General features: G+C 41.2%; 1 protein-coding gene across 1 annotated transcript in view; it reads left to right on the forward strand.

Annotated features, from left to right (window-relative positions):
* Positions 1-26,174, forward strand: part of HTT (huntingtin) — a 219,835-nt gene that overhangs the window by 120,525 nt on the left and 73,136 nt on the right. Inside the window, 9 exon segments of the mRNA XM_030564220.1 lie at positions 2,998-3,120; positions 4,804-5,042; positions 6,600-6,742; positions 11,185-11,392; positions 12,893-13,034; positions 14,208-14,387; positions 16,376-16,552; positions 16,855-16,931; positions 24,984-25,122. Coding sequence (XP_030420080.1) covers positions 2,998-3,120; positions 4,804-5,042; positions 6,600-6,742; positions 11,185-11,392; positions 12,893-13,034; positions 14,208-14,387; positions 16,376-16,552; positions 16,855-16,931; positions 24,984-25,122 — 1,428 coding nt within the window.

The following is a 26,174-nucleotide window of genomic DNA, read 5'->3' on the forward strand; positions in this document are numbered from 1 at the left end:
TGAGTAGCCAGCCTGCCCTATAAAGCTGGCAAAGAGACAGAAAGGTGGGGCAGGGGAAGACAGGAAAGAGAGGAGCATGGACTCTAGATCCCTGCTGGCTGGGAAGCTAATAATCTGCAAGAGTGTTGATCTCTGTAAATACTTGTAAATAGTAGGTGGTGGGAACAATAAAAGGACACCGGTGCTGCATCTCGATTGGTCTCGGGGTGTTTTTGGGCCCTAGGCCAGAGACGGCCAGGTTACACATGGGGGCTTGTCCAGGATTTGATGCCAGCAACTGTGGTTGGCGGCCCTGGAGATGGAGGAGACCCTAAAATGGCTGGTGAAGCAGCTGGAGGAGATGCAGCAGGCCCTGGTCAATGTCCAGTTGTCCCAGCAGACTGAGAAGCAGGCCTTCCTGACCTGGCAGGTGGAACAACAAAGAAACCTGCAGGACTTAATCAGGGAGCAGGCCAACACCCAAGCTCAGCTCCTACAGCAGCTGGTGAGTCCTCCGGCAGGTGAGGGCACCCGGGCTGGGGACTATGCAAGATGAGCCTGGCAGATGACCTGGATGCATTCTCGGGGACATTTGAGCAGGTAGCCACGGGCGCCGGGTGGGAAAGGACAATCTGGGCCCTTCGGCTCATGCCATACCTGGTGGGAGAGGCTCAAGTGGCCTATATGGCACTGAGTGAAGAACACGCCCAGGATTATGGGAGTGTACGTGCTGCTTTTCTAGACTGGGTGGGCCTATCAGCTGAACTCTACCAGCAGAAGCTGCGAGCTGCTCACTGGACGGCTACCATGCGGCCCCACACCTTTACCCAGAGGCTAATGGACTGGGGAACCCGGTGACTACAGCCCGAGATATGGACCACGGCGGAGATTATGGACAGTGTGGTCATGGAACAGTTGTTACAAAGCCTCCCCGAGACAATACTAGTCTGAGTGCGGCAACACCATCCTGAGACAGTAGAGGCTGTGGTGAGGTTAACTGAAGAGTATATAGAGACTGAGGGACCCCGGAGGGAGGGCCGGCCTGGAAGGATAGAGAGCCGGGGAGGATGGCCTGATCGTATGCCTCTTAAGAGGGGAAGAGTGTAACAGGTGCTGGCTAGGAGAAACAAGCCAGGCCCCTGTTAGCCCTGTTCCAGAGGAAAAAGGGTTAGTTGGGCTGGCTGAGGGGCCATGCCCTAATTACCAGCGGGGATCCACCTGCAGGCCTGAGTAGCAGCCTGCCCTATAAAGCTGGCTAAGAGACAGGAAGCAGGGGAGACAGGAAAGGAAGGAGTGTGGGCTCTAGATCCCTGCTGGCTGGGAAGCTAGTAATCTCCAAGAGTGTTGGTCTCTGTAAATACTTGTAAATAGTAGGTGGTGGGAATGGACACAAACAATAAAAGGACATGGGTGCTGCACCTCGGTTGGTCTCTGGGTGTTTTTGGGGCAGGTTACAATGCGGCATAAACAGTGTAGGTGGAAACTAATTAACTTTTTGTGCTGATGAGCATAAGCTGTCCATGTTTCCTCACCATACATAAGTGCAGAGGATGCAAGCTTGGTACACTAGCATTTTGATGTTGATGTTAAGCTTTGAGTTTTTCCATGCTCTTCTAGTTAGTCTGCTAAAGGTGGTGGCAGCCTTTCCAATGCGATCACTTAGTTTTTCATCCAATGAGAGGTTGGTGATCACTGTAGAACTTGAGTAGCTGAACTTCTGGATGACTTTTAGGTGGTTTGCGTTTAAGGTGATTTAAGGAGCTTGTGGAACCCCCTGTCCTAACACAACCATTTTCTTAATGCTGATGAGGAGAGCAAATGCCTGACAAGCACTTGAAAAGGCGATCCAGGAGTTCTTGTAGTAGATCTCCATTGTGGGGTCTGAGGGCAGCATCATCAGTGAATAGAAGTTCCCTGATTAGCACCTTTTTGACTTTAGTCTTTGACTTAAGTCATGACAGATTGAAGAGTTTCCCATTTGATCTTCTGTTGGATTCGTGGTAAGGAGAAGAACTGGCAGGGCATTGGCCTGCACTGCCTGATATGCCCTTGGTCTGGAGCATGAGGAGAACTACTGTGCATGTGTGGGCCAACAGACACTGCTTGTTACAATTTTCAGATTTGGGCGCATGGCACGCATGCACACTCATGCATGGAATACTGATAGAGACCAACTTCATTTACTGCGTTCATACTGAAAACTTGCACACTTCGTTAAGCTTCCCTGTTACCCCGAGTACTGAATCACCACTTAAATATTAGCTTCAATGTGCACCTTAGAGTATTTTGTAAGATTGAGGATAGAGGTTATGACAGTCTATTCCCCAATTTTTTCTAGTTAATTTATTTTAAGCATTTGGCAGCTCTTTGTTTATAGTCAGTATCATTTCCCCTTTTTTAGATGGGTTTTTCTCATAGCAAACGGAAGAGGTGTTTTAAAAAAAAAATATAAGAAAATGTGGTACTAAAACGACATAATTAGCACTTGGGGGGCAGGCATACTATCTGAAATGATTTCTAATTCAGGTTTCAAATTGATGACCCTTTTAATGCATGCTTTCCCAGTAACCACAATTGCTTTTAGATGGAGCCAAAACAAAAATAATTAGCTTTTGGGCAATTGTTGACCAAATAGAGTGAGTGTGTGTGTGTGAGTGATACATACATATACATATATGAACGACAGACCTCAAGAAAGCTTAAGTTAAAAACTATAACAAAGTTTAGTGTGTGTGTGTGCGCGCACACACACAGAGACACACATTAAACTTTGTTATAGTTTTTAATTTAAGCTTTCTTGAGGTCTGTCATGTTCTACATAGCAATGGCTGCACCTGCTTTTAATATTCACCCCTTATGGGTTTTCTAATCTCTCTTGGTTATCAAACTGAAGTGCAGCATTATTGCATAGGAAACATATATGTATCATACTAAAAATAATCAAGATACAGAGATGTTCTTTGTTTTTGCTGTTGTGTTCAATGGTGAATATAAAATTTGTTCCTTTCTTTTGAACAGATGCATATAGATTCCCATGAAGCTCTGGGAGTATTGAACACTTTATTTGAAATTTTGGCTCCTTCATCCCTCCGTCCAGTGGACATGCTTTTAAGAAGTATGTTTGTTATTCCCTGTACAATGGTAAGCGACCAGTGAAGGAGATTACACTACCTGTTTGATGTTGAAGCCTTTAACGCATTTGTGGCTCTATAATACACATTTCTGACTATCCTCCCCTCTGTCTATCAAGACAGTTCAGCATTTTCATATGGCAAAACAGTAATGAATGTTTTCTTAATCCTCTGCAATGTGTATATTTCTGTTCCCAGATCCCGCTGAAATTAGTTTGGTAACATATTCAGAAATAGAGAAGAAATCACTAGGAGGACTAGTTTGCCTTTGGATAGGTCATTTTACTTGTAATTCGATGGTGAAGAATGCGGAGCCTCCTGATGTAAGAGCAGTTCCATAACCTGGTTTATGAATAGGACCCTACCAAATTCACGGCTATGAAAAACACATCACGGACTACGAACTCTGGTCTTTTGTGTGCTTTTACCCTATACACCTCTACCCCGATATAACACGAATTCAGATATAACACGGTAAAGCAGTGCTCCGAGGGGAGCTGGGGGCGGGCTGCGTGCTCCAGCGGATCAAATCAAGTTCGATACAGCGCGGTTTCTATAACGCGGTAAGATTTTTTTATCTCCCGAGGACAGCATTATATCGAGGTAGAGGTGTACTATGCCAATTTCATGGGGGAGACCAGAGTTTCTCAAATTGAGGGTCGTGACCCAAAAGGGAGTTGCAGGGAGGATTGTTGTATTGCCACCCTTCTACACTGCCTTCATAGCTGGGTGGCTGGAGAGCAGTGGCTGTTGGCTGGGCGCCCAGCTCCGAAGGCATTGCCCTGCCAGCAGCAGTGCAGAATTAAAGGTGGCAATGCCATACCATGCCACCTTACTTCTGCACTGCTACTGTCAGAGATGGGCCACCAGAGAGTGGCGGCTGCTGACTGAGGGCCCAGCTCTTCAGGCAGCAGCATAGAAATAAGAGTATAAGGGAGGCAATACCATATCATGCCGTCCTTATTTTTGCAGTACTGTTGGCGGCAGCTCTCTCTTCAGAGCTGGGCTCCTGGCCAGCAGGTGCTGCTCTCTGGCCACCCAGTTCTGAAGGCAGTGCCACCACCAGCAGCAGTGTAGAAGTAAGGGTAGTAGTACCACACACCCTCTACAATAACTTTGCAACACCCCCATCCCCCACACAACTCCTTTTTGGGTCAGGACCCCTACAATTACAACACCATGAAATTTCAGATTTAAATAGCTGAAAAATCCAATAAGCATGAAATTGACCGTGAAAATGGACTGAGAGTTTGGTAGGGTCCTGTTTATGAATAGGTAAATCTGCTTTTCTCATGCAGAATTTTAAACCCTTTTTTTTAGTTGAAATATTAAGGTGTTACAAAGCAAGATTCCCCATTAGTACTTAATTTTTTAGGAAGTATGGAGGTTTTTTGTGAGAACGGTATTCACAAAAGTGTTGCGGAAGTACACCTTCCCCAGATCACACAGCACTGAGTGCTCTCAAAGCCAGACTGATTTCCAGGAGCTATCATCAGCATTCAGCTCTTGGGAGCCATGATAGTGGCAGAAAAGAAGGTAGAAAACTTTACCTCATATATGTTCACTTCTTTGAACAAACATCTTTGAGTGATCTTTTTATAAGATCTAATATGTTGTCAGTTCTCCATTACATTATTGCAGTTGTTAATCTCTTAATCTGCTGCATTTTTCTGTTTTGTGTTGTCTTTTTTAGGCATCAGTGAGCACTGTTCAGTTATGGATATCTGGTATCCTAGCTATCCTTAGAGTTCTGATTTCACAATCAACAGAGGATATAGTTCTATCTCGGATTCAAGAGCTTTCTTTCTCCCCTTACTTATTGTCATGTCAAACAATTAACAGGCTAAGGGATGGGGAGAATAATGAACCCACACCTGAAGAACAAATTGAGCTGAAACAGGCTAAATATCTGCCTGAAGAGACATTTTCTAGGTATGTTGTCTTCTGAATCTATAAGGTGTTTTTTTTAAAAACTTTTGGTGAAGTATTAAGTATTAAAAGAGTGACAAGTGATATGGAAACATAACATTTATATTTACCTGGATGCTACCTGATATGGACATAGGGGGGTGGATTTAAGGTTGAATGCAAGATTGAGGGATAGAATGCGATGTGCTGCTGATGGATGTATTACAGAAGATGGAGGTGTGTATTTTTGTTTAACAATTTTGGGCTGTTTTGGTTTCTTTCCCCATGCTGAGGTGAAAAGTACCACTGATTTCTGTGGGACCAGGATTTCACCCTGGGAATTGACTCTTCCTTCTCCCTTACTTTAGCTTGTACTCTCCATTGTTGCCTCAGTGGCATATGGGTGGGATGAGTCAGGTGACTTCCCCTCCTGTGCATGTGAAAGAGTGAAGAAGGTGGGAGGGGAAGATCAGCTTTCTTTTTAAAAGGATAGGTTGTAATCTAGAGCCTTCTGAGGGTGAGAGACTTATGCAAAGTAATTCAAGAGAGATTTTGGATGTGGTTGAGTTGGAAATACTGTACTACTGCAGGGGGAAGGAATTAGGATAGGATTTTATTGCTCCAGATGAGGGTTAAGACCCTTATGAGAAGATGTTTTTATCCACAAATTAATTCGGAGGAGCAGGGAGGAGTTGTGATTTGGTGTATCATTTGGACTGGAAATCCTACTGGATCTGAGACTTCCTAAGAGAAGGATTGGGGAATGGTTATGGGATGGATTGTTAGTCTGATTCAGGTTGTTGTGTGGGTTTTTTTAGCTTTCCTTGATGGCCTTTATTTGAGTGACTATATTCCTTTGGCCACAGTGATGCCTTATGCTAGGAATCATAGAATCATAGTCATCTAGTCCAACCCCCCTGCTCAAAGCAGGACCAATCCCCAACAGATTTTTACCCCAGTTACCTCAGTGGCCCCCTCAAGCATTTAACTCACAACCCTGGTGTAGCAGTCCAATGCTCAAACCAATGAGCTATCCCTCCCCCCTTTAATATGTGTAGCTGATAGAGAAAGAGGAGTCTTTTTGGTTATGAAGACTTGGGGTCGGTCTTGTCGTGGTGGTGGATGGGAAAGATTTTGTGTAAGGTGGAAGCCTGTTGTGAGTGGCTTAGTCTCCTGGAAAGATATAGCACATTGGGTAGGGTTCTAGGTGTTTGACACATGTTAATTGCAGGCATGGTGATTAATGAAACAATGACCATCTTTGATTTGATGGCAGATGAGGTTTTGTATAACTGAGACCTGGGCCCTTAAACACATTGCAAATACTCTGCTTTAATCAATTTTTACGCTAGAAAATGAGTGAAAGCTGGAGCTGAGATTTTTTCCTTGTGGTAGAGGCAGCAAGAAGAACTTTAAGGGGAAAGTTTTAAAGTGAGGCACTGTTAAACAGGATTGTATTTGGTTCAGGTCAACCTGCTGAAACCTGTTAACTCAGTAGTAAAAACCTTGGTTGGGACAGATAGATAGGATATAAGCTGATGTGTTTATTTTCCTGACTCTGTTGTGTGGGATTTTTTTTAGGTTCTTGTTACAATTAGTGGGCATTCTGTTGGAAGACATTGCTACAAAACAGTTGAAAGTGGACATGAATGAACAGCAGCACACTTTCTATTGCCAAGAGTTGGGCACATTGCTTATGTGTTTAATACATGTCTTCAAATCAGGTAATAATCTCAAAATGAGTTGTGTTGTGCCATGATGACAATAAGAGTTCTTTTCAGTTCTGAATCAGATGTTTAATGAGTTTAAAATCTGTTTAGGTTGAGAATATTGGCTGCATATAAAATGTTTTCTTCTCACAAGCTTGTGTCCATGTCAGAACCCAAAGTCTTTCTTTTCCTTTAGACTTTTTATGGTGTACGCAGCTTCAAGACCTGTTTTCAGACTCTACCCTTTTAGCAGAGCAGACTATAACTGGTAACCTTTCATATGTTAAACATTGTACTTTTAAATGTCCAAAAGAGCTCCAGTTGAGAAATGCGGTGTGCATCGTTACTCTTGGGTTGGATTTCCTCTCACCTTCCTCTGGAATCTCAAACTCAATTTATCTTAGGGCCAGTGTCAGTCCTCAAATCCTCCCAGTGGGCCAATAATGTCACCGAAGGTGGTGTTCAGAAAAGAAAACGTTTATATTGTATTTTTTATTTTGAGTTTCTTAGATTAATACCTGTCATAAAACTTTATACAATTCTTTGCCTGCTAGAGAGCTTTTAGTGTTTTCTGGAAGAAAAAGGAACATACTCTTCACCTCAGAGAGAGCAGACCAGCAGAAAATGGTCCCTGGCCAAATTGCTCTCATAGGTGCAGGCCGCACCGCAGTTCAGCACTTATGACTAAAGCTACGTTTTAGTCACGGGTGTGTTTAGTAAAAGTCATGGACAGTTTATGGGCAGTGAAAAAAAATGCACAGCCCATGACCTCTCCATGATTTTTACTATATACCCCTGACTAAAACTTTGGAGGGGCTTGGGGAGAGAGGGGATAGGGGACTGGGGCTCCTGGGAAGTTGCAACCTCCAGCTCCTAGCTTCACAAGCTGCGTCCGCTCCGCTCCAAGCCCCGGTTCTGCAGCTCCCATTGGCTGGGCACTGCTGTCAATGGAAGCTGTGGCAGAGGTGCCTGCGAGCAAAGGCAGCACGTGAAGCTAGGAGCTACGGGAGGGGAGTTCCTGTCTCTCTTTGAGAGCCCCCCCAGATAAGCACCGTCCTGCACCTCAGTCCCCAGCCATGATCTCCCCCCCACACACACTCAAAGTCCTGCTGCTAGGGTCAAGGGCCCCCGAGACTGCCCTAGCAGCAGCTGGTGCGACTGGCCCAGAGACTGGGCCAGCTACATGGGCCACTGCAGAAGTCATGGAGGTCACGGAAAGTCACAGAATCCATGACTTCCGTGATCTCTGTGACAAAGACTGAGCCTTACTTTTGATACTCTAGGCACCACCTGCATGGCAGCTGCTGCCGGAACCCAGTGCTCTGCTGCGGAGTATAATGGCTCTAAGCTGCCCCGCTCCACCTCTGCACCATCTACAGTGCTAAAGGAGATGGCATCAACAACTGCTCTGATGACGATGCTGCAGCCAAATGCTGCTAGCACAACAAAGCCGGCAGACTGCACTCCTGATACAATTGGCACCTCACTCTTGGGCAGCGAAGCTCTTTGCACCAGAAGGATCTGTTGGTCTCCTTGACTGTGGAGTTCCCTCTTTTGGGCACTGATATCTCACTGAGGCCGTCGGTACTGGAGCAACAGTTATCTCCAATAGCACCACTGTTCTTGAGCAATGAAGATGAGGAGGTTGAAGGGGTATTCTCCCCTCACTATTCCTCCCTTATCAGAACACTTATGGCAGCTGGACCGTTAATATCACAGTCCACATATGGGACCACTCACGACCTTCCTTGGGCACTGGCCATGCTAAGATGCCTGGAGGTCTTACAGAAGCCATGGAGGTCTTACAGCAGGTGGCCCAGCCCATGTAGGGAAGATGCTGGATCCCTGCCTCCACCCTTGGAGACTGTAGCTACTGAGACAAGGGATGAACTCATGGCAGAGCAGGAAGAGGACACTGCTCCTAGCACCTCACCAGCCAACAATAATTTATCGTCCTCACTGGACAAGACAATTATGCCCTCCACTCCCAACCACTGCGGATGACTTTGACGACTTCCAAGATTTTTTCAAAATAGTGGCCCCCATTCCCATGTCCCATAGCAGAGACCTATTCCCTGGCCCTACGGGGCAATTTTATTCTCTCCACCCCTCACTTACTGCTTATTCCAACTAAAAATTTTATTTATTCATATTTAATGATGATTCATTTTCATAAGTAAAATAATAATTGAAACAAACATTCATAAAACTGAACAATTATATATATATATAATATAATGAGAAAAATAAAAAAATATTGTGTCGCTCAATGGAATTGCTGTTAAGGTCTGCAAGAAATCTTTATTCTGCTCTTTAGTGACACCATGAGAGAGAAATGGAAAAAATCTAATACCTAATATCAAGGATCAGTTTCATCTAGGACCACAAACACTATTCTGCACTAATAACAGTATGTTTATCGTAGGTTGCCACTACAGGGCGGTATGAAGGTTATTTGTATGCCTTAACTATGCACTTTCATGACTTAATAGATTTAGAATTATCCTAAGTTTAACCTTAACCCTGAATTTCCCAGGTTTGTAGAGCTTGTTTTTGTTGTAATTATCACAACACTGTAATTTTTTTTACCCCTAAGTTGCTGACGTATATACTTAGCTGCATTTTAATATAGTTTATGTCTGGGAATATAAAAATGTACTGTCAAACTTACGTATTACGGTGTAGCCGGATATTGCCCTTACCCCTTTTCCATAGCCTTTGTACTATATTGGTTCAGAATGTGAGCTCTTCAGGAGTGCAGAAATGTGTTTTTCTTTGTGTATAGCTGTTGACACACTGTGAGTACTACTGAAACTAACAGATTAGTTTCAAGCTTTCAGTAGATTATTGTAAACAGGTAGGATAAATCGAGGACAAAGCTATGGTAGATAGCTTTAATAGCTACGTGCATCACCATGGCCAGTCACTAGATGTCACACTTACTACACAGGCAAGTAGCTAAAATGGGTTGGTAGTAGTTCGGGGATGATTTTACTAATAGAAAGTAAGTACAACATGCATTTCTGGATTCTGATATCGTCCTCTTGTGAGACATTTGCACTGTTCCTCTCTTCCTCAAAATACCGGAGGCAGTTCAGACTTGTCCACATGGCTCTGGGACTTGGCCTATGGCCTTTACGGCTTCACTCTGGTGCTCTGATTCTGACCATGCAAACAGAGCAGCATTGCAGAGCTCCTTTGTTATCCATTGCTATTCTAGAATTTATAGTTGATTCTGCAGCAGCTGTAAGAAATCGATTCCCCTCCCCCCCTCTTCTCTGTTTAAGAGTACCAAAGGGGCTTTGTTACATGAATAGTTGTTCTCTGAGCTCCTCTCAAATATTTATACCCCTTCCCCAGTTGTGGCAAAAGGGATTAAAGGAGCAAGCTGAAGGACAAGAGGTCACAGAAGGAGAGCTCTGCCACAACTGCTTCCACCTGCAGACCATTGCTCAGCATACAGAGCAGAGGTTTTTTCCCCTCATTTAATAGTTTTGCTCGTTGCACAAAGCTTTACATCCAAGTCCTGTAGCCACTGCATTATTACAACTGATTATCTGAGGCCTGGTCTGCATCTGAAACATAGACTGACCTAGCTACATCACTCAGGGATATGAAAAATTCAAACACCTGAGAGATATAGTTAAGCTGACCTAAGCTCCGGTACTGACACCAAAAGAATGGACAAATTCTTCTATCAACCTGCCTGTCACCTCTCCAGGGGCTGAATTTACTGCAGCAATGGAAAACCCTCTTCCTTTGCTATAAGGAGTGTCTATGCTACAATGGTACAGTGGCATAGCTGCGACACTTCAGCTTTGCTGCTGAATCACAAGTAGTATAGGTGTAGCCTGCGGAACACCTTCAATAGCTATCTAGGCAGAGAAGTCTACCGACCTCCCACTTTAGTCCCAACCCAAAGGAGCCTACATTCTATCTTCCTTTGTAAGTATAGTACCTAACACAATGAGGTTCTGATTTTGATTGGGACCTCTGCACACTACCTCACTACAAATAATGCACCCTGGCTAATCAACAATTTCAGGAAGAATAAAATATTGATACATGTGACTTTTATAATGTTTACTATAACTAAGATGTACATCTGTAGTATGATTTAATTACTTTAGTGTTATGTTTTTAGACTGAGGTCTAGAGGATGGGATCTGAGGCTGAGAGCCAAGAAGTCCTGTTCAATTCCAGTTCTTGTCATTGGTTTGCCCTGTGACCCTGGACAGTCATTTAATATTTCTGCTTCTAGATCCTCATTTATAAATGGGGAAAATCAAATTTATTTTAGGTGTCCCTCAGGAACGCTGAGGGTTAGGTTGCTTGGTTGTAAATGAAGCAGTTTAAATATTCCAAATGCTGTGTAACCGATGAGGGTTTTTAAAAAAATTCTCAGTACAAATGGTAGCATATATGGTTCCCCTTAATGTATGTGTGTTTGTTTTCAGGGATGTTCAGAAGAATCACAGCTGCTGCCAGCAGGCTTTTTACAGGAGATGGATCTGATGGTAGTTTTTATACCCTTGAGAGTCTGAGTGATCTTGTTCAGTTCATGATTCCCACACACCCTTCTTTAGTGCTCCTCTGGTGTCAAATCCTACTTCTTGTCAATTACACTAACTACAGCTGGTGGTCGGAGGTGCATCAAACACCAAAGTAAGGCTGTTTTTAATATGAACTGAGGGTATGCTATAATAAGACTGTCTGTCATACTGATTTTTAATTTCTACAGTTAATTAAGACTTCTTTAGTGTAGCTTATATGAATTTCTCAGCTGTTAAAAATTTGAGAACTATATGCATTAAACCACTTAAAGAAATTACTGTACTTGTAAAGGAGTGTGTACCATCTTTGCAGTGTTCGATGAGGTCAGTAAAGTCTGACTACTTTAGACCAAGAGAGAGAGTGTATTCCACACTTGATGGCACATCAGCTAGAACTCCCTGCCAGTTGTTCTCTCCCCTTTTAAAGGGAGGGGATTCCACCGTGAGTGCCTCTGATTACAGCTGTGGAAATACTACGTAGGGGAAAGGGCTGTCTTATCAGACCCGAGTATGCTTATGGCTTTATAGGTCAATAACAACATCTTATTTCACCCTCCAATTGCTACACAACAAGTGCAGATCATGGAGCATGAAAAGATCTGTTCACTAAGCAGCCATTGCATAACAAATCCTCCCTTTTGAAATGGTCTGCTTTCCAAAGGGTCTTAAAATATAGTATCTGATAGACAGACAGAGTACAAGCATTGTATTGTCTAGACTCTGAGTGACAATGGATGACAGTTGTGAGATCTGTAACTGAAAGAAAAGACCCCAAACATAGACAGATCTAGATTAGAAAAAGTGGTCTTGGCCCTAGCTGCAGCTTGATTGTCTGAAAGAAGCAAATTACAAAATTGAATAACAAGCCGTGGGACATACAGTATCAGTTAAGAATCATAGAATATCAGGGTTGGAAGGGACCTCAGGAGGTCATCTAGTCCAACCCCTGCTCAAAGCAGGACCAATCCCCAGACAGATTTTTACCCCATATCCCTAAATGGCCCCCTCAAGGATTGAACTCACAACCCTGGATTTAGCAGGCCAATGCTCAAACCACTGAGTTATCCCTTCCCTCTATTAGGGGGCTAATAGAACTTCTGTCAATTCTTCCTGTTGTTTCCGCGAGTTTACCAGCATCAGCTCCTTTTTATCTGGATTGGGTGTCTGTCTTAGCCCAACACTGGATTAGATGTTCAATCACTGTAGCTGCATGGAGAGAAGTGCTGGGTTTTATTATTACATGGAAGGCTCTGTAGCCTATGGGCAGAGGGGGAACCCCATAGCTCCCCGACATCATGGTGGTGGGGAAAACCAGCACTGCAGCAGCAAATGTCACAGATAGGTCACAATATCTGTGAATTTATGATTATTGCCCGGGACCTGTCTGTGACTTTTACTAAAAATAACCATGACAAAATCAGCCTTAGTGATGAGATGTAATTCATAACACTCCAGAGTTAGTCAAGAGACTAGTTAGTTTAGTCAAAGAGACTAAAGAACTAATGACAAAGCAATTCATACTGAGGAATGCTTAAAATGGGTTCCTTTTAAAATGGAAATTGAGTATCTACTTTAAGTGAAATATTAGCAATAAAACATGTTTTTCTTGCAGGAGGCACAGTCTTTCTAGTACTAAATTGCTGAGCCCTCAGATATCTGGAAACAGTGATGAATTTGTTTCGGAATCCAAATTTGGCATGTGCAATCGAGAGATCGTACGAAGAGGAGCACTCATTCTTTTTTGTGACTATGTTGTAAGTTTTTAGAACTGTGAATTTTAAACCTATAAGTGTTTTGGGGATTTTGCTTGGGTACTTTATCTTTGGTACAGTGTAAGATTATTTTAAACGTAGATCACAATAAGGGAAAAATGAGAGATCTTAGTCATATTTACTTCCAGGGGGAACTACATGGAATTTTTATATATCAATTTTCACTTCTGAAAGTGTATGCTCCTTTTATCTTATTAGTGTGATTATTTTAGATACTCGTGCATTATCCTAAGTATTCTCTCTACACTGAATCTTAGTTGTCTACAGAATTATTCTGTGTAAATAACAATAATGTCTTGAATGTTGTATACTTAAATATGTGATCTCAGGAGACTACTAAGAAGCTTATAAAAGTTTAGACCCTCTGAGACTGAATGTTTCTGCATGTCATAATTGGAATAAACTCTCTTCACCTTAAACCCTCCTACATATATTAACTCTGCTACTGCATTCCCCAGTTCTGTTCAGGCTCTAAGAAATAGGGCAACTCTCATGGCTTCAGACTTCATAGGCTCTCAAACACAGCATTACAGGAATCAATCTCTCTGCTGATATTAGCACACTTTCCAACGGATTGTTCTGCCTCAAGTGAGAAACATTAACTGCAGAAGGCATAAATAGTTCAGCTGCAACGAAAGATATGGGGCATTCACTTTAAAAGGCAACAAAAACTACAGACAAACGTTGAGCCTTTGCAGAAACAATTCTGATATATATTGAATGTGTATCTATCATTCATTATTACTAAAAATGTTGCATAAAAGCAGAGTCTCTTGAGTTTACTAGTTCTTTCAAGTTGTTCTCTACCAGTATTCATCGTCTTTATGATTACGACTTAATGGATGTTGAAACAATTTTTTGCAAATAGAGGATTATGACTTCAGGTGCATTTGCAACAGTTGAAAGAAAAGATCAGGTTGTTATGCAAACGATCATAGTAATAAAGCTTAGAAGGAAATAAAATGTGCATACTTGTAAACAGAATATTTTTAACACAATGTGGTTCAGTTTTTCCAACAAAAATTATTTGCTTTTCAGTGTGTATAATTAGTATTGCATTGTTTCTGCTGTTCTTTTAGTAATGAAATGCATATGTGGGTAGTAATGTTGGTAATTTTAGAATTATGGAACCCATTTTACCTTTTCTCTCCATAGTGTCAAAACCTACATGATTCAGAACACTTGACATGGCTTATAGTGAATCATGTTCAAGATCTGATTAATCTGTCTCATGAGCCTCCTGTACAAGACTTTATTAGTGCTGTTCATAGGAATTCAGCAGCCAGTGGTCTCTTCATCCAGGCTATTCAGTCTCGGTGTGAGAACCTCGCAACTGTAAGTTTGACTTAGGCCTAAACTTCATTATTAAAAGGCTCTTCTTGTAAACTGTATTTGGAAACACTTTGAATGCTTTTTCCTTTCTGGGTCTTTTATAGCACCAAATGTGGTGTTGGTGCATATCTTATTATATGTAATACACTGGTGCCAAAAGACAACTCTTAGCATCAGAACTACATTGTGCTTAGTGCTGTTCAGACACACAGGTAGGTAGATGTGATTCTCCCCAAAGAGCCTACAAGCTAATACTAACTAAACTAATTAATACTAAATAAAAAGAAATTCTAGACATTGGATAACTAAAAACTTTGTGTCCACTTCCCCACATGCTTACAACCCTTTGGAGAGCAATTAATTTATGTTTCCAAGCCTCTTTATTCAAAAACTCAGTCTTTCATCTTCACAGCCTTTCTATTGCCCCACAGAGTGCAAACATACCTTGTCAGTTGCTGTGTTATAGATTAATCAAATCATAAATGCAATATGAATCTTGTTTTTCTTTTAGGAGCCCCTGTACTGATGTTGCATATTAGCTACAAATTGTATTCCTGAGTTGAAAACACACTAATTAAAAGGTGTAGAAGTAAGCCTGTAAAAAGCATCCATGTTTGTTTCATAATTTGAGCATGTTTGCTATGGGAAGTACTAAAACTTTTTTTTTTCCCAACTGCCAGTCCAATAAATTCAACTGGGGTCAGTCAATCTACATTCCTTCCTTCCTGTGCATCATCACAAGTAATAAAATTCTGCAAATTAAGTCCTTGATGACATTTTTGCAGCACCTTTGCCTTCAGTGGCTGTGTACAGATGTTTGGAAATAGTAGACAATTCTGCTGCTGATGCCTAAGAACAAGTAGGATTCAGTTCACCTCCATGTTGACCCTAACAAGACTAAAGAGTAATAAAAGAACAATCCTGGTTTGTGCCCTCTTCCCTAATCCTACACTAATGGGCTGTGCATTCTCCATGAAGATTTGTGAACTTGTTGCTGTTTCCCTTGTTGGGTTATTCATCTCTTTGAAGTCACAAGCAGGGGAAGACTTCCTAGAAAATAGGTTAATGTGCATATATTTGGGAGTGGAGGGAACTAAACAATACTAAACTTATTTTAAGATAGGTTAATTCACTCAAGTTTGTCTTTTGAAAGTTTAGGTTTGTGACAGCCATGCTTTAATTTACAAGCTGTTTTACAAGACTTTTCACAAACTGTTTGAAAATTAAAATAAACAGTGAACACTACCTTCTCTTTCTCTGCATCCCCTCATTCAAATCTCTAGTGCTGAAGTATCCCTTCTGTTCTTTATCAACCACATTATCTGCTGCTATGCTCTCCTTCTCACACCTATTATTCTCATTTTCTTACCTCCCTTCTCTACCTCTGCACAGGCATTATACCTTCCATGGTTAAACATGCCTTTTGTTGTCTCCCATCCTGAAAAACTCTGCAGAAGCTATTTTCCTTTCTCAGTGCTCCTTTTAAGGTCTGCTTCATTTCCTTTTCGCCTTAAATTCAAGCTGTCACTTCCAGAGCTCTTTAATTCCACTCCATACCCTGTCTTCACTTTCTCCTATTACTACACTAACTCTTGCTCCCTAAATTCTATGCCACTTCTAATCACACGTTTTGTTCATTCATCACTTCAGACTTCATGTCTTCTTTATAGCAGCTTTGTACAATTGAACAGCACCCCAGTTACTGCTCACCAACCCTTGTTCTGCACTTCCTTAAATTAAAAAAAAAATTAAAAACCCACCTGCCCTCAAACCTGTTTAAATAGTAATTTTTACACAACATTCAGTTAGTCGTCTGCTATGCTGTCTTTGTAACCACTGTTCCTTTACTCTGTAAGCTCTTAGGCATTAGAACCAGTTGCTTGTTTAGCACGGTCCATCTGTTGTTCCAGCACCTTTTCTATTTAACTGTGTTACGGCACAAAATAAATAAGATGAGAAAAAATGTAACAATTGTTTTTTCTATTATTTAGCCAACAACACTAAAGAAGACCCTGCAATGCTTAGAGGGCATTCATCTCAGCCAGTCTGGTGCAGTGTTAATGTTGTATGTGGATAAGCTTTTGTGTACTCCATTCCGTGTGCTGGCTCGCATGGTTGACACACTTGCTTGTCGTCGAGTAGAAATGCTTTTGGCTGCAACTTTACAGGTAGGGATAAAAGTAAATATACCTGTCTCTAAATCAGAGTTGCTAATATTAGCAAATAATTGAATGTGATTTAAGTTAAAGCACATTTTAATTACTTGACCATGATGTTTAGTGACGAGTGAAAAACAGAATGACGTTTTGTGTTTAGCATGCATGTCTGAGTGATTCAGTTTCATCCTGTGTTATGGTCTCCAGATTGCTTAATAATTCTTACTTGCTCTTCTTAGTCTGTTAAAATACATATGAATAGTTTTATTCATGTTGGTGCTTCATGTCCATTGTTTTGTCACTGTTTTCTACAGAACAGCGTTTCTCAGTTACCAGTTGAAGAACTGGATAGAATTCAGGAATATCTTCAAAACAGTGGATTAGCACCAAGGTAAAATATTAGTAATAGGTCACTTTTGTCATAACATGGTACGTAATAAGTGCAAACCGTGCACGTTTTTAATGAGGTGACACTGCTTTTTAAAGTTATGTCTATAAAAGTGGAGGCATGCAAAGATTTGCCATGACTTGAGTACCCAATTAAAGCATGATTATACCCTTTCTGTACTGCAAGATGGAAACCATATGGCATCTCTATCAGGAACAACCATTTTATAACTAGTTGCCTTGACAGAGTAGAATTTTTAGTGTAGATGAATTTTAAAACAACAATGCAACATGGAGATCTGCAAGGATATCTTCTGCTGGCTGGCTATAATGGGGGTGGTGGGGAGGAAACCCTCTATAAGACTCTAAATTCTTGGAAAAGACTCTAAGTTCTAAATAGTTGATTTTAATTTTCATAGAGTATTTCAAAGACAAATAGTTCAAACCAAGTCCAGGTCATGTTATCACATGAGCACAGTAGTCTCCCACCTGTTTTATAGCACAGTTTAATCTTACTTGTGTAGAAGGATTCAGACTGTTACTATTGGTTTTTTTGATACAGCCTTGTAAAGGTCAGGAGCCTGATTCACCTGGCTGCTCACAGCTGCTGGTTAAGAATAACCCTGTTGCCTTCAGTAGGGGTTTATTGTATCCTGCGGGAAAGAGGTGGTGGGAAGGAAAGAATTTAAGGCTCAAGACTGTGTAAAATGGTTTGGCAAAAGAAATGTAATATGGTTATCTCGTGCCTGCATTGGGATAAGCTTAGTTAACAAGACTTGTTCCATCATACAACTCCCAACATGACTTGTGGTATAGACTTTTTATTGATAATACTAACAAAAGTCCAAAAGTAATATTAAGAGCAAGAAATGTCTAAGTTGAATTTTGAAAAGGTTTGTAAGAGGCTCATGACCAGTATTATCAGTGATGTGCTTTCTGCCAGGATTGTCTCTATTTGGGTACATTTGGAGACAATTTTTGAATTTCTTCTTACGGGGACAAAGTGTATGCCAGAAAAATTATCTGCTTGACAGAGAGATGAAAAAGGTCAGACCTGTTATTGCAACATTCCATAAGCTATTCTTTTTTCATATTGCTAAGCTTGTCTTGTGTAGCATTCAGTGCATTAGCTAGTAGAAGGTAAACTAGTTTCTACATATTTTGAAGGTGGAATGTCTATCAGAAGAACTATGCGTTTAAACTTCTTATGAAGAAAATAATTTATTTTTTTAAAAGCTCTGCTAATCTGAAACTTTATTTGAGTTGTAAGAGTTGCGACTTCAGATTCCATACAGAACACTGCAAAATGTCAGTGTCAATGTGATTTCATAGAATTGGTGGAAATCAGTCATAAGGACAGGCTCTGAACTTAAATCCACAGTTTTGGTTCACTCACTTTTGATTGAACAACATAAGTAGCCCAGTGAAGAAAACAACTTTTAGTGCTAGTGCAGATTAATGTCTCCTACGTGTTGGTAACAAAGCAAATTTACTGTTTTTGTTTTCGTACGAAAACACACAGTTCTTTTGAGTGTTTGTTCATATGTATTCCACTGTTAGTGTGCATATGCCTAATGCACTTGAGTTTGGATTTTCTGACCAGCAGTGTCTGTTGCGGTCCACGCATGCACCTGGGTGTCCTCATGCCTCCAACAGAGGATATAAAAAGCAAGGTGACTCTAGCTACCTCTCATTTCTTTCTCGCCATCTGTGGGTATGAGTTGGAATTTACAGTTTTTAAGCCTCTTTGCTCACTGTACTGTTTCCCCTTTGTTTTGTAGATATCAATCAGTTAATTGAAGTTCCTGAATTTTATCCAAAACCACATGCAAATAGGGATGAGCAACAGCTATGGACATTGGCCATTAGATGGGCACTGGCATTTTCCATAGACAGGACCAGACCATTTTGGTGGTCCACCCAACTGTTCGTGGCTATTGCAAACACAATGAACAGTCCTCCAATCTCAGAGAATTTCATCTTGGGTTACTTCTTGTATGCAAGCATGTTTTGATCTGGCAGGCATTTCACCAACTGGCTAGCTGTGTGCTCTCTCCACAAGATCACAAGCAGCTTTCATGTCATTCCTTGCACAGATCCCTGTCCTGCACGTTTGAAAAGCAGCACCCTGGTCATCAGTGCGCACTTTCTCCTGCCACTAAACCATTGTCCAACACTAAGAGGGAATGCCAAATTGGGTCAAGTTGTACTATCAGGTTGGTCTGTGTGTACATGAACTCTGATTCCCTCTGCCTATTTAACTGCTTGGGAATCACCAAGAGTGGAATGCACATGTGCAGTCACTTGAAGAAAGAACAGTTACTAACCTTTTATAACTATTGCTCTTTGAGATGTTTCATGTGTCCTTTCTGCAACCTGCCCTTCTATCCTTCTACATCAGAGTTTCCAGAAAGAAGGAACTGAGGGGGTTTGGGGTCAGTTTGTGTCCTTTATTTCCTGCATCAGCAGTGCATGGCAGCAGAGGGTACACGAGCTGCCTCAACGGGTACCACTAAGAGAAAAATTTCTGGTGACTCTGTGCGAGGTGTGAGCACACAGAGTGGAATGGGCATGTGCAGCACTTCTCAAAGAACAACGGTCATGAAAGGTTAGTAACTGTTTTTCCTCTTTGTCCAGTGAAGAAAAGTGGTGGCCACATGAAGGGTCCGGCCTATCAAGTACCATTTTTGTCCTCTGTCTTGCCAAAGCTCCTATTTGAGGCAACTCAGACTTGTAAATTGAGAACAAACCTATAATTTGGAAGAACTGGTTGAGATAGGGAACCATATAGATTTCCCAGTTAGTCAGTGATAAGTTTTGTCCTTTGCTTTAGCATTAGGAAAAAAAAAAATGTAATTACCTGCCTCCCTCAGTGAAGTGGCAGTACTTAGGACTAAAATACTTGCTAATATATCAACTTAATCCAGATACCGTAGGGTTGCCAGGGGCCCCAGAACTACTTGGAACCTTAAAAATGTTTCATAACCTCTCCAGGCCTACGTCCACTACGTATACTTTTTTAATGACAAGGAACTTCATTAGTCTGGAGTTCTTTTTGAAGGCATGAGAAGGGGATTTGTCATAGCCCTTAAAACAGTGTTTCTCAAACTGGGGTCTCTACTTGTGTAGGGAAAGCCCCTGGCAGGCAGGGCAGGTTTGTTTACCTGCCCCGTCCACAGGTCTGGCCGATTGCAGCTCCCATTGGCTGCGGTTTGCCACTGCAGGCCAATGGGAGCTGCTGGAAGCGGTGGCCAACAAGTCCCTTAACCCGCGCCGCTTCCAGCAGCTCCCATTGGCCCGGAACAGCAAACCGCGGCTGATGTGAGCCGTGATCGGCCAGACCTGCAGAGAGGGCAGGTAAGCAAACCAGCCCGGTCCGCCAAGGGCTTTCCCTACACAAGCGGTGACCCCAGTTTCAGAGAAACTGCCTTAAAAGAATTCCTGTAGCAGGGCATGTTGCCCCATGTTTAAAATGCCTCTGTGGGATTTTGGGCCATGTTTGATATAACAAAACAATTTATTCACAATGTGTTGGATGCCACAGACATTGCACAAAATAAAGGCCTTATCCTCTGATGTTTGTTGGCTCTGTAACCTTTCCGCCCCTTCTCCCCCCCAAAAAAGCCATGATGCGTATATTATGAGGCTATCCAACAATCGGGTAGTTGTGGAAAGAGGTGGACATGATTAAACTAGTGTTCAGCTTCAGGAGCCAAATCTCAGTCAAAAATTATATCCTAGAATATTTACCTACTAAATGGGGTTTAACTCCTCCACAAAGACTTTGTTTGTTTGTTTGAGGGCTGCAATGGTAACCTCAAGTGCACGATCGTACAAAAAGTAGGCTTCCGCCCAGAATAGAGCAGTTGTATTCAGATCTGTCTGAGCTGTCAGTTAAAGAAAGGATAGTTATTGCCATAGAAATGATGATATGAAATTGAACAAATTTGGAACCTATTTCTAGATACAGTTGTATAAAAAATCTTGAGATTGCTCAAAGAATGCCAGGCCACCATCCTACCTTTCTCCTCCTCCTTTTTTCCCTCCCCTGCCACCTCACTCCTTCAACTCCCTATTCATTTGTTTTCTGTTTTATTTCTATTACCCGCACACCACCCTAATATGTTATGTCTATGTAGTATTGGTTCTGTATTGGTCTTGCAGCTTTGGCAAGTTGTAAAATTTTGTAATTGCATAGTTCTGTTGGAGATCCATGAAGTGTGTAGTATTTCAAAATACGCAGTCTACAAGTATCTTAACTTTTTGTACTTTTCATTGTTTCTTAATGAAAAACAATTAAAAAAAAAATCACAAAAAGCAATAACATTGGCCAAAATGGTAGGTAAGATACAAGCATTAATGCCAAGATTTTTCTTCGAGAGTAACCTTGAGACTGAATCTGAAATTTCTACCAAAGGTACTCTCTGACTTTCATCTAAACCATGTAATACACCTACCTCTTTTTCCCAAAACCACATTCCAACTAAGGGAGGGCTAAATTTTACACTCTAACTGTTCTTAGGATTTTCTTTCCACCTGACAAGAACTAAGCCATTTAGAGCATCCCCCCCAGACTGTGCCTAGTTTATGGGGATACGGTGAAAGGTCAGCTCATATCAATATAGAGACTCTGGAATTGTATTTCCACTTGCATTAAGATGTGCTATGAAATAACTTGGACCCACTGGTAAGAGTTATAGCTCCACAGAAGTGCAAGCAACTTCTGTAAATTTTTTTAAATATATTCTAGTACTAGAGATATGTAGGGAGCTATTTGGGTTCAGTGCATACTTTTATCCAGCATTACTCCATAGTGAAAGCATTAAGATCTGATGTTCATTTTGACAGGGCTGTCTTACAGTCATTTAGATAGATTCCTGTCATCCATTTTCTGTGATCCTATTTCACTGTTCATGAGTTACCAACAGTGGAATATATATGGACAAACACTCAAAGGAGAAGAAGAAATCGTTCACCTTACAGTAACTGGTTCATCAAGATTGTGTATTGCCCACACATACTGTGACCTTTCTTCCTTGCTACTACTGAGTCTGATTAAAACTAGAGCTGTCAGTTAATCACAGTTAACGCCTGTGATTAACTAAAAAAAAATTAATTGTGATTAAAAAAAATTAATCGCTGTTTTAATTGCACTGTTAAATAATAGAATACCAATTTGAAATCTATTAAATACTTTGGATGTTTTCTGCATTTTCAAATATATTGATTTGAATTATGACACAGAACAAAAAGTGTACAGTGCTCACTTTATATTACTATTTTGATTACAAATATTTGCACTGTAAAAATGGTAAACAAAAGAAATAGTATTTTTCAGTTCACCTCATACAAGTACTGTAGTGCAGTGGTTCTCAAACCTTTTTTTTTTTTTTAAGGCCCACTTGAAAATTGCTGAGGATCTCATCAGACCACTTATTGATCTTTCCAAATGTTTATACCATTAGCTAACTACTGTAAAGCGCTTTAGATAAAGCCACTATATAAAAAAATTAAAATAAACATTTTTATGTTCTACAAATAAAAGCACACAACTCGTATTTTAGTATCAGTAGTCTTACTGCTCTAATGCAATAGATATGCCTTCTTTCCCCTGTCGCAGCAGCCTCTGAGCTGGGGCTGGGAAGGACGGCTGTCTCTCCCCCGCAGCCACAGCCCTGGAGCTGGGGAAAGTCACCTCTTTCTCTGGCTGCTGAAGCCCTGCATGTCCCAAATTCCCCGCACCCCCTCTACTCACTCCACTGCTCCCTCCCACCTACCCCTATTTTCCCCAAGGCCACCACCTCACCTTACATGTATGTCTTTTCCAAGGTCCAGGCACCTAATTAGTGGAGCCACGATTGTGCAGCTCCACTAATTAGGTGTGTGGCCTTTCATTCTCTCGTATGCAGCTGCCCAGGCACGCACCTTAGAGGGAACTATCACCTGAATGGAACTTGCGGACCATTGGTGGTCCACGGGCCATATTTTGAGAACCTCTGCCGTAGTACAATCTCTTTATCATGAAAGTGCAACTTATAAATGTAGATTTGATTTTTTTTGTTACACAACTGCATTCAAAACCAAAACAATGTAAAACTTTAGAGCCTACAAGTCCACTCAGTCCTTCTTGTTCAGCCAATCGCTAAGACGAATAGGTTTGTTTACATTTACAGGAGATAATGATGCCTGCTTTATTTACAGTGTCGCCTGAAAGTGCGAACAGGCTTTTGCATGGCACTTTTGTACCCAGCATTGCAAGGTATTTACATGCCAATAAGATAAACTTTTGTATGACCCTTCATGCTTTGGCCACCATTCCAGAGGACATGCTTCCATGCTGATGACACTCGTTAAAAAATAATGCATTAATTAAATTTGTGGCTGAACTCCTTGCGGGAGCATTGTATGTCTCCTGCTCTGTTTTACCTGCGTTCTGCCATATATTTCATGTTATAATAGTCTCATGTTGGCCCTGCATGTTGTTCACCTTAAAACCTTTCACTGCAGATTTGACAAAATGCAAAGAAGGTATTAATGTGAGAGTGCTGAAGATAGCTACAGCACTTGACCCAAGGCTTAAGAATCTGAAATGCCTTCCAAAATTTGAGGGACAAGGTGTGCAGCATGCTTTCAGATGTCTTAAAAGAGCAACACTCCGATTCAGAAACTACAGAAGCCAAACCACCAAAAAAGAAAATAAGTTTTCTGCTGGTGGCATCTGGCTCAGATGATGAAAATGAACATAAGTCAGTTTGCACTGCTTTGCATCGTTATTGAGCAGAACTCATCATCATCATGGACGTATGTCCTTTGGAATGGTGGTTGAAGCATGAAGGGACATATGAATCTTTAGCGCATCTGTCATGTAAATATCTTGCAATGCCAGCTACAACAGTGCATGTGAACACCTGTTCTCACTTTTAGGTAACGTAAAAAAGAAGTGGGCAGCGTTGTCTCCTGCACATGTAAACAGACTTGTTTTTCTGAGCGATTGGCTGAATAAGAAATAGGACTCAGGGGACTTGTAGGCTCTAAAGCAGTGCAAATATTTATAATAAAAATAAGTGAGCACGGTACACTTTGTATTCTGTGTTGAAATTGAAATCAATATTTGAAAATGAGGAAAACATCCAAAACTGTTTAAATAAATGATATTCTGTTATGGTTTAACAGGGTAGTTAATTGCGATTTTTTTTAAATCGCTTGACAACAGTAATTAAAACCTAGATTAAAACCTGTTGGCAAAGGAAGTGAAGGGCAGTTGAGGTTGCCCTGCCCTATAAGCCCTTGGTTGAGGGCATGAGGATGCTCAGGGCGCATACCCCAACAGACAAATGATGGCCAAAAGAATGTAAACTTGAGTTCATGGGGTGCATGTGCACTAGCAGTGGATAATATATATAGACAATACATCTCAAAGAACCACACAGTTACTGTAAGATGAGTAACTGTCTTCCTTCAAATTTAGTTTGTGATAGGTAGCTGCTGGAAGACAATGTAGAAAAGTGGAAAATTTAGTTTTAGTGATGAGTGGAATATCAGTACCAGGTAATTAGCACAGGGATATTAAATGTTTGTAGTATAATGTAAAATAGGTATTCTTTATTTAAAAAAACCATTTTTTTTTTTTGGTATTGGTTAACTTTATAGAACATATTGTCCTCGTCCTCTTAAATATATATCTCTTTTTTGTGGGGCGGAAGGGGATGGGACTTCAAAGCATAATGCAGCTGTAAGGCATAATGCAATTCTGAATTAAAACTAATCTAAAATAAACAATGATTTTCAGTAAAATGTCTCTTTATTCCTGACCAACTTCTAAAGACAATTTGATTTGAAGATAATGTATTAAATTTTTGGATTAAATGTATAACTCCTTGATCTCACGTAAAGCTCACTTGAAAAATTCACTTTCTCTGGCATGTTGAATTAATAGTTATCTCTCTTACTTGCTATTATTTTCTGAAAGTATTTGGAGTATGTGCCTTACCTGTATTTCTCGGATCTTTCTCCTTTTAAAATTTGAATTTTCTGATGTGTGCTTATCTGTTTTCAGACACCAAAGACTTTACTCGCTATTGGACAGGTTTCGCCTTACAGTAGCCCCAGAAACAACTAGCCCTTCACCTTTGGTTACTTCGCACCCACTGGATGGGGAAAACCAACCAGCCTTAGAGAATGTAATTCCGGACAAAGTAAGGCCATATTTAGAATATTTCATAGGAAAACTCATTGCTATCTGTGCTATAACAAGCTTTTTATATTAGTAAAATATGTCTACGAATGAAACTTTTTTTTAATCCCCATATGGTGCTCTGTATACAAATCTGAATAATGTGGTAAATAAATATCAGCTACCTATTCTTAAATTCTGCATTTAACCAAATATCACGCACATACATTTATATCTAACTGTGATAAATTTACTGTTTTGTGCAGTTCTTTTAATTTAAACTTTTTAGCCTATAATATTGATGAAGAGATGCATGTTATGCCTGTTTGCAAGAGACTGGTTTTGTCCATTTGCTACTTCAGAACGGTTCACTGGTGCCTTAAGAGACTTATAGGTACCATCTTTCTCATCTCTGACCACCTCAGCTGTGCTTTTGCTCTTTGTCTTACTGTCTTGTTTACTTTCAAACTAGGGACTTGCCTCAGTGCAGTCCCTAGTTTAGGCATTGGGCCAGCAAATCCACACAGTTCCTAGCTCCCAACAGCTGATGTCTTATTTAGGCATTAGCCTACCATCTGGTACTCTTTGTAGTCCTCCATCAACCTACTGTGTTAATGTCCTACAAGATTCTCCAGCAGCCTTGAGGCTAGCATGTCTTGGTCTTATCTGAAACTGCCTCCTACTCAACAGGATCTGATCCATTCACTGTGGGGCATATGTGCAGCTCCACTCATCTGTGTCGTACAGCCAGTCTACCTACTATCTTTCTTCGTGTCTAGTTTAGGACACTATTCCACTCTAGGGGCAAGGGAGGGAAATGAAGTGGTCCTTGTTCCCTCAGCCAAGGCACCTCCTGAACACTTCAGTCCTATACTCCTTTGGTTCCCAGTTAAACAACCTTCCCCTGTCTTGGGATCCTCACCCCAGCCACTTCCATCGACTTGGTAGTCTCTTTAGTTGGGTTTTTCCAGGATTCCCTTCCCTACCTTCCTTGTGTTTCAGTTAGACTAGAGTATTGATGACATGCTTCCCCTCAGTGGTGACCTGCCCTACGTGGTCTCAGGCTTTATCCTG

Source organism: Gopherus evgoodei, chromosome 5, assembly GCF_007399415.2.
Source record: "Gopherus evgoodei ecotype Sinaloan lineage chromosome 5, rGopEvg1_v1.p, whole genome shotgun sequence".
In the NCBI taxonomy this organism is placed as follows: Eukaryota; Metazoa; Chordata; order Testudines; family Testudinidae; genus Gopherus; species Gopherus evgoodei.